The sequence below is a fragment of the Pantherophis guttatus genome, chromosome 2 (assembly GCF_059756535.1).
Source record: "Pantherophis guttatus breed Tessera chromosome 2, ASM5975653v1, whole genome shotgun sequence".
In the NCBI taxonomy this organism is placed as follows: Eukaryota; Metazoa; Chordata; class Lepidosauria; order Squamata; family Colubridae; genus Pantherophis; species Pantherophis guttatus.
In genome coordinates, this window is record NC_142064.1 from 269,085,621 (window position 1) to 269,106,341 (window position 20,721).

A 20,721-nucleotide genomic window follows, 5' to 3' on the forward strand; every position below is an offset into this window, starting at 1 on the left:
TGCGCCCCGTCCCCCCACTTGCACGCATGACCCCCCCCATACTCCCCCTGTTTTTGGTTTGCCAACTTCCAGTAGAACCGGAAGGCCCATTTTTTGCTCTCCCCAGGCTCCAGAGCCTTTCTAGGAACCTGGGGAGGGCGAAAACAGCCTTCCCCACACCCCCAGAGTGCCTCCAGAGGTTGGAAACAGGGTGTTTCCAGACTTCTGGTGGGCCCAGAAGGCCCGAAAATCAGCTGGCCAGCACACAAGTGCACCGGAGCTGAACTCGCGTGCCCACTGATATGGCTCTGCGTGCCATCTGTGGCACGCGTGCCATAGGTTTGCTATCATGGGTATAGGGACTCCTGCTTGAGCAGGGGGTTGGACTAGAAGACCTCCAAGGTCCCTTCCAGCTCTATTCTGATTGAGAATTAAGAATTCCTTGAGCGGGATCAATTTTTGGCCCTCATCCAGCTCATAAATCCTTCCAGTCGCTTATCCAGCACAGACTTTTCTCTCGCTTCAGCGCCAAGGTGGAAGAGAAATGGGAATCTTCTTAGACTTAGAATGATGGCAGAATCTCCAGATGATCTCACCCAGTGGCTGGGCTGGACCACTTTAGCTATCCAATGTGGGCATCGTTAGGATTTTTGAGACTGAGTGCCACTGGTAGGGATGGGCAGTGCCAAGTCATAAAAAGAACAAGGGTTTTCTGGAGGGAGATTCCTCTGTGTGTGTGTGTGTGTGTGTGTAGAGGTACAATGTGGGATCCCCCCATCCATTTTTAAACAACCATGTTTAACTTTCTAATGGCACATACAGCTTTCCCACCACACCACCCCCATACACTTTGGGCCAATTCAGGCAGATGGGTGGACAGAAATGTATTTATTTATTTATTTATTTATTTTATTTTTATATGCCGCCCTTCTCCGGAGACTCAGGGCGGCTTACAGTGCGTTAAGCAATAGCCTTCATACTTTTGTATATTTTATACAAAGTCAGCTTATTGCCCCCACAAACCGGGTCCTCATTTTACCCACCTTAGAAAGGATGGAAGGCTGAGTCGACCTTGAGCCTGGTGAGAACTGAACTCACAGTAATTGCAGGCAGCTGGATGTTAAATGCTGCCTTAGTAGGAGGCATTAGCCTCCTACGCCACTCAGGCTTAAGCAGCCAGGTTTTTCTGATAATAGAGGAGCAGACCGAAGTTAATGAAGAAGGCCTGAGGGAGGAGGATGGAAGCAACCAGAAGCTGTGAATGCTCCAACACTGGAAGTTTTAAAGACGAGATTAGACAAGCATTTGTCTGAAACGGTATAGGGTTTCCGGTCTGAGCAGCGGGTTGGACTGGAAGACCTCCAAGCAGGGATGAAATGCTCCCGGATCGAATTGGATCGCCCTATCCGGTAGCGATCTTAGCCGGTGGTTCGACAATCTGGTAGCAATGGTGGAGCGAAGCCCGGAAGTTACGTGTTTTTTACCTTCCGTGCATGCGCAGAACGTTTTGCACATGCACGGAAGGTCTGCGCACATGTGATGCACACGCGCACGCAAGCAAAGCAAACACGCTCGCACGACGCGTGTGCTTCCGAATCGGTAAAAGGAAGGTAAGTAGATTTCACCCCTGCCTCTGTTATTCTTTTCTTGTTCTGCCCCAGCTTCGGATTCCCAGAGAATGTGACACACACCAAACTTCGCAAACACTGTTTAATTCCAAACAAACCCCTTTCAAGAATGCAGGCTTCCCGTGCAAAGGGTCCTTATCAAAGTTATTAAGAACAAAGTCCGACAAAGGTTGGCAATCAGACCAGAAAACCAGATATGAGAAGTCGCTCTCTCTCTAAGATGCTCTGTAGTAATGAGACGTTGTTTCTAGCAAGAAAGCACTAGCTGCTTGCGACTTAAATAGGCTAAGGGAGCGGCCAATTATCCTCAAGCCTTACTCTCGAGTAGACCTCCCTCCTCCTGAGTAGCCACTCCTGCCTTTTGGCAGCCCAAGCATTGAGGAGAGGCTCCTCCACTTCGTTCTCTCCACTGGAAGGAGCCTCTGGAGGTTCTGAAGGCCCTGGCTGAGTCTCTGCCTCTGGCATCACATCCTCTTCAGCCTCCTCGCTGTCTGACGCGAGCGCCGTCTGCGCAAGCTACTGGCGCGACATCACACCAGCCTCCTCGTCGTCGGGATCAGCCACGATCCGCGCAGGCCGCTGGCTGGCCACAACTATTCTATTCTATTCTATTCTATTCTATTCTATTCTATTCTATTCTATTCTATTCTATTCTATTCTATTCTATTCTATTCTACTCTACTCTACTCTACTCTACTCTATTCTACACCACTCCACTCCACTCCACTCCACTCCACTCAACTCCACTCTTCACTCCATTCTCCTAACCTAACCTAACCTAACCTAACCTAACCTAACCTAACCTAACCTAACCTAACCTAACCTAACCTAACCTAACCTAACCTAACCTAACCTGTGGAATGGCTTGCCTTCAGTAGTTAAGGATTCATTTATTTATTGTTTGTTTGTTTGTTATTGTTTTTAATCATGGGGCCAAATTTATATATCTATCTTTTAATTGTATTTTAATGTTTGTAGTTGATGCTTTTACTTGTTCACTGTTCACCGCCCTGAGTCCTCAGGGAGAAGGGCGGGATACAGATTTAAAAATAAATAAATAAATAAATAAATAAATAAATAAATAAATAAATAAATAAATAAATAAATAAATAAATAAATAAATAAATAAATAAATAAATAAATAAATAAATAAATAAATATCCAATTCAACTTGTATACCGCCCTTCTCCCCAAGGGGACTCAGGGCGGTGAACAGCCAAACTTAAAACACATATATAGTACAAAAGTTAAGAAAAAAACTAAAAATAAATTAAACCATCAGCATCATCAGGATGCTTCATCACTGGAGCTTTGAAGAGAAGACTGGGCAGTCAACTTGTCTGGAATGGTATTATAGGGTTTCCAAGTATTCTACTCTTATCATTCCATTCCATTCCATTCTTTTCTTCTAAACACACTAAGAAGCCAGTAAGGCTGAACGCTCCGCCGTGCTTCCCCGCTGTTTTGCAAGCTCCAGGGCGGTACGAACGAGTTAAAACCACTGAGCTCCGTTCTTCGATCTGCCGGCAAAGCTGTTTCCTGCTCATCCTGATCTCGGAGGGAAAGCGGCTTTTATTTTTGGGGTCGGTCGTCCTCGGGGGGGGGGGGATTCCTGGGTGGCGTCCTGCAAAAAGCAAAAGCTTAACCCGCTACTGCTACTCCTCCAAAGGGCAGAGGAGCTGCAGCTAGATCCTTCCCCTGGCTCTGCTGCGGGTCAGGTAGACTTCTTCTATCCAAGGAGGCTTTCGTCATCACCCGATGGTGAAACAGGTATTCAAAGATTTTTTTTTTACCTTCTGCGAAGCGATGCGTGTTTTGAAGGCCATCCAGGCTAATTGAAGGATGAACGGTTGCAGGGTTTGGGTATGGTTAGTCTAGAGCAGTGTTTCTCAACCTTGGTAGCTTGAAGATGGGTGGACTTCAACTCCCAGAAACCCCCAGCCAGCGTTGCTGGCTGGGGGTTTCTGGGAGTTGAAGTCCACCCATCTTCAAGCTTCCAAGGTTGAGAAACACTGGTCTAGAGAGAAAATAAGGACTATTGGGGGGAACATGATAGCAGTATTCCAATATTTGAGGGGCTGCCACAAAGAGGAGGAGGGTCAACTTATTCTCCAAAGTATCTGAAAGCAGGAGAAGAAACAATGGAGGGAAAGTAATCAAGGAGAGAAGCAACCTATACTCAAGAAAGATATATGTTGGAATGGACCAGATGGATTGATTATATTCAAAATAAGTATCAGACTAGAAAATATCAAATAGCTTATGAGTGAATGTTAAATCTTAAAGTTATGTTACTTATGGTGGAGTTAAGGGTTAAGGGGGGGTTTGTTAGTTTAATTGTTAATTGAAATACCTTGTATTTTGCTCTGGAAAGTGGGGGGGAGGGGGGGTTTGTTGGGGGCGGGTGGGTGGGAAAAGGGGTTGGGGAAAATTGTTGTTTTTCTTTAAAAAACTTTTCAATTAAAAAAAAAAGGAGAGAAGCAACCTGGAATTAAGGAGAAACTTCCTAACAGTGAGGACAATTAACCAGTGGAAGAGTTTGCCTTCAGAAGTTGTGGCTGCTCCATCACTGGAGGCTTTTGAAGAAGAGACTGGACAGTCCCTTGTCTGAAATGGTATCTAGGATCTCTTGCTTGAGCAGGAGGTTGGACTAGAAGACCTCCAAGGTCCCTTCCAGCTCTAATTAATTCTAATAATTCCAATTCTAATTTTGATGGGACCAACACACTGGTGCCATTTGCCATTTTTTAAATATCTGATTTATTTTTTTAATAATGCGGCGGGTATTGATTGATTTATTTCAGTGTGCTCTGGCCGTTTATTTATTTGCTAGACAACCTGTGGCCGTGATTGTTTCAGAGATAATTTCCTCAGGGCCTTCAGAGATGACAGAGCTTCTAATGTACTGCCTTCACTGGAAAATTAACTCTTTAAAATTCAGGGGAGAGATTCAGAAATGTATTGGCCTTGAAAGCTGACCGTGTTGAAATGGTGTAGAAGTGAAGTCATAAGCCTGTCACAGTCACGTGATGGTTCGCTTAACAACTACGTTGCTTAGTGATGGAGTTGTCGGTCCCAATTATCGTTAAGTAATAACATTGAGCCTGAGTGGCGTAGGAGGCTAATGCCTCCTACTAAGGAGCATTTAACATCCAGCTGCCTGCAATTACTGCCAGTTCAATTCTCACCAGGCTCAAGGTCGACTCAGCCTTCCATCCTTTCTAAGGTGGGTAAAATGAGGACCCGGTTTGTGGGGGCAATAAGCTGACTTTGTATAAAAAAAAATATACAGAAGTATGAAGGCTATTGCTTAACGCATTGTAAGCCGCCCTGAGTCTCCGGAGAAGGGCGGCATATAAAAATAAATAATAAAAATAAAATAATAAAAGATAAATAACCTGTACCAGGAGAAAGGAACATGGGATCCTCCAAGTGTCGTAGAGTGACACTTCCTCCCCCCATTATCTTTGAGCACTTATTTATAGTAGCAGGGGATAATGGGAGCTGGAGTCCACCCAAGGAGATAAAAATAATCCTTCTCTTTTCTCTACAGGATACCTCCATGACTAGATGTGAAATCTGTTTGGGAGATTTCCGGAATGTGCTGCAGTTTGTCCTATGTATTGCATGAAATGCACCATCAGTGAAAGAGCGGCTGCTTTCCTCAGATCAATCACTTCAGCTGACTTAGCAAACAAGAAGTGGATTTTCTTGCTGGGTTGCAGAACAGTCTGAACCTAGAGCAAAAATTGATTTGACCGCTTGTTGTCACCGGTGTGGTGGGGGTGGGGGGGGTGAGGTTATATTGTTTTACTCTTTATATTGGATTTTTAAAAAATCGTTCATAAGCCGCCTAGACTCTAGGGTCACTGAAAGTGAGCAGGTAGCCGTATAAATTCTCTAATTTAATAAATCCTTTAAATAAATAAAGATTTCTAAGCAAGGAAGGGAAGACACATGAAAAGGGAGGCTGTGGGCTGGATGCAAAGATGAAACAATTAGACCCACTGGTGGATCTGAATTTGGAGAAGGGCCCTGATGAGACTTTTGTTCCTGGAGAGTTTCCAGGCTGCCTAGCATCGAAACAGATCAAACCGGATCCTGAAGGAGGACAAGCCAAGGATTGGGAAGGCCAGGGACAGGAATCCTTAAAGGCAAGGCGTCTCCCTCATTCAGTTGGGGGGCAGAGGAATTCTGACCCCTGGGACGATGCCAAGACGTTTCTGATTTCCTTCGAGCAAGTGGCTGAAGCTTGCCAGTGGCCTAAAGCTGAATGGATGGCCCGGCTTCTGCCGGCACTGACCGGATCAGCCAGAGAGGCCTTTAACGGCCTAGAAACCAGAGACCAAGAGGATTATGGGAAAGTCAAGGCTGCCATCTTGCGATGGGCAGCCTTCAAAATGGAAGCCCAGCGCCAGCATTTTCGACGGTTCCGTTACCAGGAGATTGAAGACCCACAGAGAGTTTACAGACGTCTCCGGGAGCTTTGCCACCAGTGGCTGAAGCCAGAGAGACACACCAAGGAGCAGATCGTGGAGCTGCTGATCCTGGAGCAGTTCCTGGCCATCCTGCCCCCAGAGATCCAGAGCTGGGTCCGGGAATGTGACCCAGAGAATTGGGTCCAGACTACAGACTTGAGGGAGGATTTTCTGATGAGCCAACAGGAGGCAGAGACATGGAAACGGCAGGTGAGGTTTGGAGGTATGGGAGAAGGGTGAGTTCATCAGTCCTTTATAAAACCCTTATAGCAATAGCCCTTAGACTTATATACCACTCCACAGTGCTTTACAGCCCTCTAAGTGGTTTAGAGCAGTGGTCCCCAACCCCCGGTCCGCGGACCGGTGCCGGGCCGTGGAGTACCTGGCACCGGGCTGCGCAGCGGCCGGGGGACAGGAACGCTTCAGCGCAAAGGCTCCTGGGCCGTGCGCAATGGGCCTGCGCAAAAGCTCCTGGGCCGTGCGCAATGGGCCTGCGCAAAGGCTCCTGGGCCGTGCGCAATGGGCCTGCGCAAAGGCTCCTGGGCCGTGCGCAATGGGCCTGCGCAAAGGCTCCTGGGCTGTGCGCAATGGGCCTGCGCAAAGGCTCCTGGGCCGTGGCCCCACCCCTGCGCGTGCTCAGCGGGCCGCGGCGATAAAAAGGTTGGGGACCACTGGTTTAGAGTTAGCATCTTGCCTCTAACAAAAATCTGACTCCTCATTTTACCGACCTCAGAAGGATGGAAGGCTGAGTCAACCTTGCATGTTACATTTCTATTACCAGTATATTCCTGCTTTAAAGAGCTCCATGGGAGATGACCGGGAGGCATGGAAGGAATGTTAGTAAAAAACAGCTATTACAGCTGTTAAAGCCCCCATCTTAACAACAATTCATTTACTTTAGCTGCCGAAAAAGTCAATACAGTTCTAGGCTGCATAAACAGAGGGATAGAGTCAAGATCACGTGAAGTGTTAATATCACTTTATAATGCTTTGGTAAGACCACACTTCGAATACTGCATCCAGTTTTGGTCGCCACGATGTAAAAAAGATGTGGAGACTCTGGAAAAAATGCAGAGAAGAGCAACAAAGATGATTAGGGGACTGGAGACTAAAACATATAAAGAACAGTTGCTGGAATTGGGTATGTCTAGTTTAATGAAAAGAAGGACTAGGGGTGACATGATAGCAGTGTTCTGATCTCAGAGGCTGCCACAAAGAAGAGGGAGTCAAGCTATTCTTCAAAGCACGTGAGGGTAGAACAAGAAGCAATGGGTGGAAACTAATCAAGGAGAGAAGCAACCTAAAACTAAGGAGAAATTTCCTGACAGTTAGAACAATTAATCAGTGGAATTACTTGCCTTCAGAAGTTGTAAATGCTCCAACACTGGAAGTTCTTAAGATATTGTATAACCATTTGTCTGGAATGGTGTAGGGTTTCCTGCCTGAGCAGGGGGTTGGACTAGAAGACCTCCAAGGTCCCTTCCAACTCTTATTCTATTCCTGTTCTGTTCTGTTCTATTCACCATTCGAAGTTACAATGACCATTTTTCACACTTATGACTGTTAACAACATCCCCATGGTCACATGATCCAAATTCTGGGGCTTAGCAGTTATGCTGATATTTATGATGGGATCACGTGATTCCCCTTTCGCAAGCTTCTGACAAGCAAAGTCAATAGGGAAGCCAGATTCACTTAACAACCATGTTAATAAATTGACAGCTACGGTGATTCACTTAACCACTGTGGCAAGAAAAGTTGTAAAATGGGGCAAAACTCCCTTAACAATGGTCTCACTTACCAACAGAAATTTTTGGCTCCCTTGGGGTCATAAATTGAGAACTACCTGTATATTCTTATTTAAATTAATTTTGGAGACCGCCCATCTCACAGACTGACTCTGTTAGATAAGAATTATAAGATCCGAGTTCAAATCCTCACTTGGGCATGAAAAGTGTCAGGTAACCTTTTCCTGATATTTTTATTTTCCTCAGTGAAACAGACCACGCAGAATTGTTGGGAGATTAATCACCATTAAAAATGGCGATTAGAGCATTCTCTGTGAATGCCTGTTGTGAGATTTCCAAGGCAGTGAAAATAAAGCATTTTAAGCCAGTGCAGAACATGCAAAAACCTGGGTGAAAATATAGTTTTTGTAAAATAGTTTTCAAAACTCACTGGGATTTTTCTGGTCTGTTTCAGGTGCCGGTATCTTCCAAAGACAGGATTGGAGATACACGCAATCCTGTAAAGGAAGTGCTGTTTGTGGAAAATGAAGAGCATATTTTTAGGGATCGGAGATCAACACATCCAGGTTTGTGGATTTAACACGGTTGACTTGATGCCTGATGGAAGGAACATTTAGTGTTTAGTGTCCTGGTGCCTGGAGACTGTGCGGGTCTGCATTGGCTCCCGGTGGTCTTCCGGGTGCGCTTCAAGGTGTTGGTTACCACCTTTAAAGCGCTCCATGGCTTAGGGCCTGGGTACTTACGGGACTGCCTTCTGCCACCAATAGCCTCCCACCGGCCAGTACGCTCCCACAGAGAGGGACTCCTCAGGGTGCCGTCGGCCAGGCAGTGTCGGCTGGCGACCCCCAGGGGGAGAGCCTTCTCTGGCAGCACCTGTCCTTTGGAACAACCTGCCCCCGGAGATATGTAGGATCCCAGACCACCGTGCTTTTCGCCGTGCCCTTAAAACTTTTTTATTTCATCAAGCTGGGCTGGCTTGACCCCCCCTCTTAGATATTTTTAGATATTTTTAATTATAAATTGATTTTAGTTGGGGTGTTTTAAATTTTATATTGGGCCAAAACCTGTTTAATTCTTTTAAAATTAATCTTAAATTTTGCATGTGATGTTTTTATTCTTGGCTGTTCACTGCCCTGAGTCCAGTAGGAGAAGGGTGGTATAAAAATCTAATAAAATAAATAAAAATAAATAAATAAATAAATAGTGTGCCAAATCCTACCCTTTGAAACTCTTAGGTATGAGGGTCTATGGAGATTCTCAGTCATCCAGGTCATGGTTGTCCCAAAGGTGCTTTTTCAAGGGGCAGCTGGACTTTCTGGTTTTTCTCTGAATAAGTCTTCAAAGAAAAACCAGAAAGTCCTAGTTGCCTCTTGGAAAAGCACTTTTGGTCTCAGGAGTGAGATGACTAGATGGAATTGTTTGGGTATTTTGTTTAAAGTGCTCATCACGTGTCCTCCAGAGAACGAACATGGGAGCTCATGAGTGGGTTTGTGTGTAAGGACTACATCAGGGGTGGGCAACTGTGGCCCTTTTACAACCTGTGGACTTCAACTCCCAGAATTCCTGAGACAGCCAAGCAGAATCCTCAGGAATTCTGGGAGTTGAAGTCCATAGGTTGTAAAAGGGCCACAGTTGCCCACCCCTGGCCTACATTATAGTGTCAGCCTTGGAAGCCATCTTTTCTTTGAGGAATTTTAAGGAACTGCTGGCCTTGAAGTCTTCACTGGTTGGGGGTGTTTCTTGCAACCCTGAAGTATAGTTTAGCACTGACTGATACTTTTATTATGGTTCATGAGAACAAGCAGCACATTGAGCAACACACAATCAATTCCCAGCAGAAAACTATGTGCTGTCCTTGACAAACGAAACAAACCAGATTTCATAACTTGTTGCAGTGTAGGGGCTAAAACAGAATTTTGGCAACATCGACAATAAAGCCCGTGTTAGAATCTGCAAGGACAATGACACTTTTTAAACATTTATCTCAGAATTTTTCAAATTGTGCAACTTTTAAGACGGGGCGGACTTCAGCTTCCAGAAGTTTCTGTAGCCAGCATGCTCACTGGCAATTATTAAGCAAAGCCATTGTTTGCTATGGAATGCTTTTTTTCTGAAAACTGGAAGTAACCTGCAGTTTTTGGCAAAACCGTTGGAAAAAGTGGTCATGTGACTGCAAGATTTTACAAATGGCTGTGTTTGTCAGGCACCAGAAATGCGGTTATGTGATTGCAGGGGTCGGGGAGGGGAGCGACCATCGGAGCTTCCGAACCAGATTATAACTCTCTTGTTCCAAGTAGTTCATAACTTTGGTTGCTAAGCAACTAGTTATAAGTCGAGGACTACCTGCACAGTTGTAATGAAAAGGACGGCTGCATCATCACCATATAACAAAAGCAGGCAAAAACTAGAATTAGAGCCCAGTTTATTGCCATAAATAAATCTTAGAACAACAATTAGAATTAGAGCAGGGGTGAAATGCTCCCGGTTTGGACCGGCTCGGGCGAGTAGGTAGCGATGGTGGCGGGCAGTCCGGAGAACCGGTAGCAAAAATCCCTGCCCCCACCCCCCCATGCCCAGCTGAGCCGCGCGATCATCAGAGGTCTTTTTTCTTTTAAATGTCTCTGACGATCCAAGCTCTGACGATCCCAGCTGAGTTGCCTGATCGGCAGAGGATTTTTTAAAAACCCTTTTAGCCTTTTGAAAGCATTTTTTACATGGTTTTACATATAAAAGTAAAAAAAAAAATTGGCCACGCCCACCATCACATTACCCCCACCCCACCAAGCCACGCCCACAGAACCGGTAGCAAATTTTAGATTTCACCACTGAATTAGAGCCAGTTTATTGTCATAAATAAGTCTTAGAAGAAAACCTACAATTAGAACCAGTTTATTGCTATAAATAAATCTTAGAGAAAAAAACTAGAATTAGAGACAGTTTATTATCATAAGTAAGTCCTTATGCTACAATCGATTTGATGACACATAATAAATCAAAACCCTGAGTCATGGGGAGTCCATGGTTAAGAGGAAGAAAACACTTTAGCTTCACCTTGATAGTTATAGTTAGCATGCATTTATTTTTAATCTAATGTTATAGTTTTATTACGTTTTCTTAGTGTCAGAGGTAATTAGCCCCGTTACCTTCCTTGGGGTAATTGCTAGATTGTGGCATTCTCCTTGTGTATACTTTGAAAATAAAACCGGAATACATCTTCTAATAAACTCATATTTATTGTAAAAAAAAAAATAAAACATCTAACTATCTAAAAAATTGTTACATTTTTGCAAAGTTCATATCGGCTACTTCTCAGTAGCCGGACGTCTCTTGGCAAAAATGTAGCTTGCCAAAATTTCTTATCAGTAACTGATACTACGCATGTCCGCATTCTTTCACTTGCTTCACACTTTTCTTTCTTCTCTTGGCAAGAGAAGAAAAGAAAAGTGTGAAGTGGAAAGAAAGGAATGCGGATACACGTAATTAGCTTACTGATAACAAAAGTTGGCAAGCTACGGAAAGTCTGACAGTCCAGAAATAATGAGCTCAGCTGGTAAATACAAAAACTCAGTGACACTTAAGTCATGTGAAAGACGCATCTTTTATTGTATTTTATTGCAGTCAGCCCTTTTGGGCATATTTCATAGAAAGGTTTAAGAAATCAATCTTGTCTTCTACAGATGATGAAAACAGCCGTTGTAGCCATCCAGTATCTTTTCCTCCGCCTGAGGGACAAGACTTCGTTGAAACAGGACCAAATGAGGTTCGTGAACATCTGGCGGGAGGGGGAGGCTTTGTGACCAGCTTTTTGAAAGAGCAACAATCTTGGATACGTAGTCCTCGATTTACAACTGTCATTGAACCCACCATTAACAGTTAACAGTTAACATTAACAACAGTGATTGGTCTCATTCGAGACAACGATGAATCTACATACAGACGGGAGGTTGAACAACTAGCCTTGTGGTGCATCCGAAACAATCTTGAACTAAATACACTCAAAACCGTAGAAATGGTGGTAGATTTTAGGAGAAACCTTCCTATACTACCACCTCTTACAATACCAGACAACACAGTATCAACAGTAGAGTCCTTCAAGTTTCTAGGTTCTATCATATCTTGAGACTTAAAATGGACGCCTAACATCAAAAACATCATCAAAAAAGCACAACAAAGAATGTTCTTTCTGAGGCAACTCAGAAAGCTCAAACTGCCCAAGGAGCTGCTGATCCAGTTCTACAGAGGAATTATTGAGTCTGTCATCTGCACCTCCATAACTGTCTGGTTTGGCTCTGCAATCAAACAAGACAAACACAGACTTCAATGGATAATTAGAACTGCAGAAAAAACAATTGCTATCAACCTGCCTTCCATTGAGGACCTGTATACTGCATGAGTCAAAAAGAGGGCTGTGAAAATATTTACAGACCCCTCGCATCCCGGACATAAATTGTTTCAACTTCTACCCTCAAAACAATGCTATAGAGCAGTGGTCCCCAACCCCCGGTCCGCGGACCGGTGCCGGGCCGTGGAGTACCTGGCACCGGGCCGCGCAGCGGCCGGGGGACATGAACGCTGCAGTGCAAAGGCTCCTGGGCCGTGCGCAAAAGCTCCTGGGCGGTGCGCAATGGGCCGTGCGCAAAAGCTCCTGGGCCGTGCCCCCACCCCTGCGCGCGCTCAGCGGGCCGCGGCGATAAAAAGGTTGGGGACCACTGCTATAGAGCACTGCACACCAAAACAACTAGACACAAGAACAGTTTTTCCCGAATGTCATCACTCTGCTAAACAAATAATTCCCTCAACACTGTCAAATTAACTACTAAGACTGTATTACTATTCTTTTTCTCATCCTTACTAGTACCTATCTCTTCCCACTTATGGCTATATCCATGTTGCTTGTATCTTTACAACTTATATTGTTTTTATTGTTTCCTAGTATGATTTGATTGCTTATTAGTATCCTATGACTATCACTAAGTGTTGTATCTTATGATTCTTGACGAATATATATATATATATTTATGTACACTGAGAGCTTATGTACCAAAGACAAATTCCTTGTGTGTCCAATCACACTTGGCCAATAAAGAATTCTATTCTATTCTATTCTATTCTATTCTATTCTATCCTATCCTATCCTATCCTATCCTATCCTATCCTATCCTATCCTGTCCTATTCCTATTCCTATTCCTATTCCTATTCCTATTCCTATTCCTATTCCTATTCCTATTCCATTCCATTCTATTCATTAAGATTTTAAGTCATGACAGTCATTAAGCAGGTCATAGTGTGACTGCACCTGATGATTTTATGACCTTTTTGCAATGGTGGTTAAGCCAATGCAGCGGTCGTAAAGCGAACACCGCAATCATTAAGTGAATGCCACGGTCATTAATTGAACCCATTAATTGCAATGGGTGTTTTTTGCCAGAAACTGGGAATAAATGCCGGTTTCTGACAAAAACATTGTAAATTGTGGTCGGATTACCATGAGGCATTGCAAACAGCTGTAATTGCGGCCTGATGGACAAATTCCCAAACTGCGATCACGTGGGGATGGGGCTGCCATCATAACTTCGAATCCAGGTCCTATCTATTTTGTGGTGCGTCATAACTTTGAATGGTTGCTAAGTAACCAATCATAAGTTGAGGATTGTCTGTATTCTAAAAATAGATTAACTGACATTGGCTCTCAGGTATTTTAATATAGAATGGTCAGTAAAGGAGTAACAATGCTTATTATATTTGTTTTCCGAATGTTACTACAATACTGTATATGGTAGTAATTTTGATTATGTGACTGCCCAGATGCTGTAACAGTCACAAGTGCAAAGACTTGTCATAAGTCACTGTTTTCAGTGGCTTCAGTAACTTTGAACAGTCGCTAAACAAGTGATTGTAAATTGAGGACTATTTTTTTTTAAATTTGATTTATATGCCGCCTTTCTCCGGAGACTCAGGGCGGCTTACAATGCGTTAAGCAATAGCCTTCATACTTTTCTATATTTTATACAAAGTCAGCTTATTGCCCTCACAAACTGGGTCCTCAATTTACCTACCTTAGAAAGGATGGAAGGCTGAGTCAACCTTGAGCCTTGGCGAGATTCGAACTTACTTTAATTGCAGACAGCAGGTGTTAAATTACAGTGCTATCTGTATAGAGAAGGATTACATGCTCAATTAAGTTCTGGAGCGTTTTCAACAGAAGCCATATATCTACCGGTCCAAAAGATTTAGAAGCTCCTGCATTGAGCAGGGGTTGGACTAGATGATCTTTGAGGTCATTTCCAACTCTAGAATTCTTCAGGAAGTACACACTTTGTGTGCTGGTCCTTCTGCCCTGTTTTTCTCCTGGGAGGCTTCCTACCTTCTGGATTGCCAGCTGAAGCAGCAAAAGCCAACTGTGTTTCTGGAGGTCAACTTGCAATCCTTAATGAGGTTCAGTGTTTTATGGCTGAATTCGGACAGCCAGTTTGGCCTAGTGGTTAAGACACCAGGCTAGAAAGCAGGAGGCCCATGAGTTCAAGTCCTGCCTTTTAGCCATGAAAGCCAGCTGAGTGACCTTGGGCCAGTCACATTCTCTTAAGCCCAACCCACCTCCAAGAGTTGTTGTGGGGAAAATAAGAGGAGAAAGTAGGTGTGTCGGATATGCCTTAAGTTAGTTGTAAAAAATAGTACGGAGGGGAAGGGATGCAAATAAATAAATAAAATAGAAATCACAATTTGAGCTTCTTCTTGTTTCAGGGATCGGTGGACTTTGAACTGGCTGTGCATTTCACTGAGGGAGAATGCCCCTCACTGGACCCAGCCCCGAAAGCTTTTTACAAACAAATCCTGCAAGACGGTCGTGAACAGGGAACATCCTTGGGTAAGTCAGGAACCCGTTTCCGTTATTACCTGGAAGAAAAGAGGGGAAAAAATAGCAATAGCAATAGCACTTAGACCAGTGGTGGGTTCCTCCCGGTTTGGCCCGGTTCTCCCGAGCCGGTAACGGTGACGATATGACATCATTGAACCGGTTCTCCCCCCCCGCACCCCTCCCACCCACCCGCTGCGTTATTCTTATCTTTTCTTTGGCCCCACCCCCAATCTATTGCTGCCTCCTGAGTCCCAGCTGATGGCTAGAGGGAAAAAAACTGTTTAAACTCTTGCCGCAGTGCTTCAAAGGGCCGCCCTACCCGCCCCATTCCCCGGAGTCGGGGAATGCACTCCGGCCTTGCTGCGGAGCCGCTGCCTGCTCGCCCTTCGCCACGCGTTGTATCCTACTGCTCACCTTTCTCCCGCGGCTGGCTGTCAGAGAAGGCAAGCGCCCGAAAGTTACCAGAGTCGCTCACTCTCCTTCTTGAATGAGCCACTCTGGTCCATGCGCCGGCTGCGCAAGCGCACACCGTTTATTTAATTCAGCGGCAGGTTGGGTGTGCACTTGCGCAGCCGGCGCATGGACCAGAGCGGCTCAATCAAGGAGAGTGACAGCCAGCCGTGGAAGAAAGGTGAGCAGTAGAAGTCGGGGAATAGTGCATTCCCCGATTCCGGGGAATGGAGCGGGTGGGCGGAGCCACGTGGCGAAGGGCGATCAGGCAGCAGCTCCGCGGCAAGGCCGGAGTCAGGGAATGGTGCATTCCCCTACTCCAGGGAATGGGGCGGGTGGATGGAGCCGCGGGAGAAAGGTAAGGACATGCCGGCAGAATAGAAATTTAAATTTTTTTTCCCTACCGGTTCTGTGGGCGTGGCTTGATGGGAGGGGGTCTCATGACTGAGTGGGCATGGCTGTGAGTGACATCGACTTGGCCACATCCACTCAGTCACAGGACCACCACCACCACCAAGCCACACCCACAGAATCGGTAGGGAAAAATTTTAGATTTCACCCCAGGGTTGCTGGTATCGTCCATTTGGCTATCCCTTCCCTTCTTGGAGCAAGTTCATCGCCTTCTCCGGCAGACACGCTAAGAACGCAGTAACCATGCATGTGCTGCTGGCTGCTGTGTAAATCCTGTCTCAACCGTTGTGGCAGTTGCACCGTGGCATTTTGAAAAGGGGGTTGTTTGTTACATCCACCTGTTGCAGACGTTGCAACAGTGCTGCAGCGAGGGGTTTTGTGACACAGCCCAAGGACCAGAGGCCCTCACCAGTAACAAAGGCGAAGCGTTCAACCACTCTTAAAAGACTGTACAGGTAGGCCTCGGCTTACCGCCACAATTGAGCCCAAGATTCCTGTTGTTAAGTGAGACGTTGGTTGAGTTTTGCCCCTTTCTATGGCCTTCCTTGGCACGGTTGCTAAGTGAATCGCTGCAGTTGATAACTTAACAACCCGGTTGTTAAGTGAATCTGACCTCCATTGAGGGAGAAGGTCGCAAAGGGGGATGACGTGATCTTGGGACACAGCAACGGTCATAAATACGAACCATCTAAATCTTGATCAAAGGATCATGGGGGATGCTGCAAAGGTCATAACTGTGAAAAACGGTCATAAGTCCCTTTTTTCAAGTGCCGTTGTAACTTTGAACGGTCACTAAATGAACTGTTGTAAGCCGAGGACAACCTGCATGCAATCTGCAAATTGTCATCAGACTGAGTAGACCAGACTGAGAATCCAGAAGCGAAAACTAGTTAGTAGCTATAACAACATAGAGGAAGTCCTTGACTTACAGCCACTTATTTAGTGACTGTTCAAAACTAGAATGGCACAGAGAAAAGTGACTTATGACCACCTGGCGCACTTAACTACAGCTGGTCCTCGACTTACGACAGTTCATTTAGTGCCCGTTCAAAGTCATAATGGCATTGAAAAAAAGGGATTTATTACCCTTTTTCACACTTAACGACCATTGCAGCATCTCCATGATCACATCACCAAAATTCAGATGCTTGGCAACTGGTTCCTATTTATGACCGTTGCAGTATTCCGGAGTCATGCGATCAGCTTTTGCGACTTTCTGACAAGCAGAGTCAATGGAGAAGCCCGATTCGCTTAACAATGGGAGTTACTGACTTTTACAATTGCGATGATTTACTTAACAACAGTGGAAGGAAAAGTCACAAAATGGGACAAAACTCACTTAACAAATGTCTCGCTTAGCAACATTAATTTTGGGCTCTGTTGTGGTCGTAAGTCGAGGACTACCTGCACTGTTGCAGCATCCCCATGGCCACGTAATAAAAATTTAGGCATTTGGCAACTGGCATGTACATTTATGATGGATCTGGGGTAATACATTCACCAGTTGTCACCTTCCCAGCAGGTTTCTGACAAGGAAAATCAATGCGGGAAGCCAGAATCAGAATAACAGAGTTGGAAGGGACCTTGGAGGTCTTCTAGTCCAACCCCTTGCTTAGGCAGGAAATCCTATACCATTTCAGACAAATGGTTGTCCAATCTCGTCTTAAAACTTCCAATGTTGGAGCATTCACAAGTTCTGGAGGCAAATTGTTCCACTGATTAATTGCTCTCACTGTCAGAAAGTTTCTCCTTAAGTTCTAGGTTGCTTCTCTCCTTGATTAGTTTCCACCCATTGATTTTTGTCCTGCCTTCAGGTGCTTTGGAAAATAGGTTGGCCCCCTCCTTCTTGTGGCAACCCCTGAGCTATTGGGACACTGCTATCATGTCACTCCTGGTCCTTCTTTTCATTAAACTAGACATTCCCTAATGCCTGCAATCGTTCTTTTTTTTTTCTTTTTTTTTTGATTTATATGCCGCCCTTCTCCGGAGACTCAGGGCGGCTTACAATGCGTTAAGCAATAGCCTTCATACTTTTGTATATTTATACAAAGTCAGTATATTTTGTATATTTTGTATATTTATACAAAACCCCCACAAACTGGGTCCTCAATTTACCTACCTTAGAAAGGATGGAAGGCTGAGTCAACCTTGAGCCTTGGAGAGATTCGAACTTGCAGTAATTGCAGTCAGCTGAATGTTAATAACAGGCTATTAGTCTGCTGCTCCACCAGGCTCCTTGAATGTTTTAGCCTCCAGTCCCCTGATCATCTTTGTTGCTCTTTTCTGTACTCTATAGCAAAAAAAGGTCATACTTGCTGCCTTGGTTAGCAATGGAAATTTTTAGCTCAGTTGTGGTTATAATCTTTTAAATCCAATTGTGCAATACTCCTCCTCCTCTTTATACTCATATGCATTAGGGACCTGCCTCTCTGAAATTCTTTGTGCATATTTTCTGGTTGTTCTCGACTTAAGGTATGTTTTCCCTCACTGCCTATCTCTATCAAGGTTGTCTTCTTTACTCTCTACAGTTTCTCTAATTTTCATAAATGGGTAGTCCTCATATTTCTATAACCATTTGTCCCAAAGGTTCTTTTTCAAGAGCTTATTTGTTTTTCTTTGAAGACGTTTCACTTCTCATCCAAGAAGCTTCTTCAGCTCTGATTGGACGGAGGGGAACAGAAGGATTTATACTCCTTGCAGACAGCTGGTCATTTGCATGCTCTTTAGAGAGTCATTGAGGCCACTTGGAGGACACTCTTATCTGTGTCCTCAGAGTCACAGAGGGGGAGGGAGACGACATCATCTCTCTCCAGTCTACAACACAGTCCTTCCAGCAGTCCCAAAAAGGCTCCACACCCATTTGCACAACTCAGGTGAACCTGAGGGCACAGATAAACCTCCAGCTGGCCTCAACAACAACTTCAACAGAGCTGAAGAAGCTTCTTGGATGAGAAGCAAATTGTCTTCAAAGAAAAAAAAACAGAAAGTCTAGTTGCCGGATTCACTTAACAACTGGGTTACGAATTTAACACCGATGATTCACTTAACAACTGTGGCAAGAAAGGTCATAAAACGGGGCAAAATTCATGTAACAGTTCTCTCGTAGCGGCAGAAATTTGGGCCCAATTGTGATCGTAAACCGAGGACCACCTGTATTAATTCAGTCGAGGCCTAGCTGTATTTTCTCTTCTTTCCTTCTCTGCTTGCTTTCAATTTCTTCCCTGTTCTCTCAGATCAACTCACGGCAACCGAGATCAAGGAAGAAACGCTCCAGCCGGGCAGTCCTGAAATGAAGGGAGACCACCAAACAGAAAGCTCCTGTGAGGAAGGATTTGTGAAGCCCCTTCTCCAGAAAGGAGACGCCGATTTAGAAAACACAGAGGGGACAACGCTGCCAAGGAGGTGGCTTTGGGAAGATGGCCAGACTCTTAACCAGCATCTGACCCACATAAGTGAGCAATGTCCCGAATGCGGGGAACAATTCTACCCTCAGCCGCCGATGATAAAGCGTCGTATGACCCACACTGACGTCAAACTGACGGAACAGCATAACGTCCACGCAAAGGAGGAGACCTTTTTTAGCTGTCCCGGCTGCGAAAAAGGCTTCTTTGCGCAGGAGAGGCCAGGCGCACCCACCGGGTTCGGGAGACGCTTCCGCGAGTGGATTCAGCCAAGCCAGCATCCCGCGAGGCGAGACGGAGACAAGGTTTACGAGTGTTCTTTATGTCGGAAGGAATTCCGGAGAAAACGCAACCTCACGGCGCACCAGAAGACCCACACGGGGGAAAGGCCGTACGGGTGTTTGCAGTGTGGGAAAAGCTTCAGTGAGAAAGCCAAGCTGATTCGACACGAGAGGGTCCACACCGGGGAGAAACCGTACGCCTGTCCCGCTTGCCCGAAAAGTTTCAGTCAAAGAGAGACGTTGCTGAAGCACCGAAGGATCCACACGGGAGAGAAACCTTATCAGTGTTTAATCGGTGAGGAAGATTTTGGACCGAGAGAGACGCTGTGGCAGCATCACCAAATTCACCCAGGGAGAAACTTCAGTAATGTTTTGTGAAGCTTGGAAGTGAATGCGGGGGGAGCTTACAACCGCTATCGAATTCCTCAAATTGCTGTTGCTAAGCAAGACAGTCATTAAGTGAATTTTGCCCCATTTTATGACTTTTCTTGTGGTTGTTAAGGGTTAAGCCGCCTGGTTGTTTCGTTAAAAGATGGGTGGCAAATTTTTTCAAAGTGACATTCTACAATTCTACTTATAATATATTCCTTCACCTCTCCTTAATCTAATAACATTTTTTTATATATATATTTAAATCGGTAATATTTCCCCCTATATTTTTTTGTTTATTTCTCATTTTTAACCAATTATACCAATTATTCCATATTTTATAATATTCTGATTCTTCTCTTTCTTGCATTTCCTTGGTTAACCTATCCATTTCAGCACATTCTAAGATTTTTTCTATTACTTCTGTTTCGTTTGGTGTTTTTTCTTGCTTCCAATTTTTTGCATAAGTTATTCTTGCAGCAGTTAATATGCGAATTATGAGATATTTAATATCTTTAGGGTATGATTTGTTAAAGATTCCTAATAAAAATGTTTCTGGTTCTTTTTCTATCTGTGTTTCTGTTATTTGTTCCAACCATTTTTTGAAAAAATGCTTAAGAAGAAATCATAATCTTTTTGTGTATATGTTGTATAAATGTTTGTTGGGTATATGTTATGTTACGTCTTTTTTAATATTTATACTCAATAAAAATTATTTTTTTTAAAAAAAATAAAAGATGGGTGGCAAATAAATTTAATAAATAAAATCACAACTGCAGTGATTCACTTATTTATTTTTAACTTGGTTAACGCTTAGTTAAGTTAGCTGAATGAATCTGGCTTTCCCCCGTGGAATTGGCTTGTCAGGAGGTTGCACAAGGGGATCATATGACCCCGGGACAAAGCAACGGTCATAAATATGAGTCAGTTGCCAAGTGTTTGAATTTGGATCACGTGACCATGGGGATGCTACAACGGGCATAAGCGTGAAAAACGGACATAAGTCCCTTTTTTCCAGTGTCGTCATAACTTTAGAAAGGTTGTAAATTGAGGATTATCTGTAGTTCCTATATTCTCCCCTCCCCTGGAAAAAATCTTTCCCTTGTGGTGCGGAAAAGA

At 44.5% G+C, this 20,721-nt stretch overlaps 1 protein-coding gene across 1 annotated transcript; it reads left to right on the top strand.

Annotated features, from left to right (window-relative positions):
- Positions 1-3,043: 3,043 nt before the first annotated feature.
- LOC117662586 (zinc finger protein 496-like) lies at positions 3,044-20,372 on the top strand. The gene is made up of 6 exons (XM_034412059.3): positions 3,044-3,377; positions 5,161-6,295; positions 8,288-8,399; positions 11,511-11,593; positions 14,576-14,699; positions 18,785-20,372. Exons 2-6 carry the CDS (start codon positions 5,597-5,599, stop codon positions 19,609-19,611), a joined length of 1,845 nt encoding a protein of 614 aa, XP_034267950.1. The 5' UTR covers positions 3,044-3,377; positions 5,161-5,596; the 3' UTR covers positions 19,612-20,372.
- The last annotated feature ends 349 nt before the right edge of the window (positions 20,373-20,721 follow it).

Coding starts and splice junctions, on each gene's coding strand:
- LOC117662586 (XM_034412059.3), top strand. CDS start 5,597: ATGAAACAATTAGACCCACTGGTGGATCTGAATTTGGAGAAGGGCCCT. Junction 8,400..11,510: donor TCGGAGATCAACACATCCAG/GTTTGTGGATTT, acceptor TGTCTTCTACAG/ATGATGAAAACAGCCGTTGT. Junction 11,594..14,575: donor TTGAAACAGGACCAAATGAG/GTTCGTGAACAT, acceptor TTCTTGTTTCAG/GGATCGGTGGACTTTGAACT.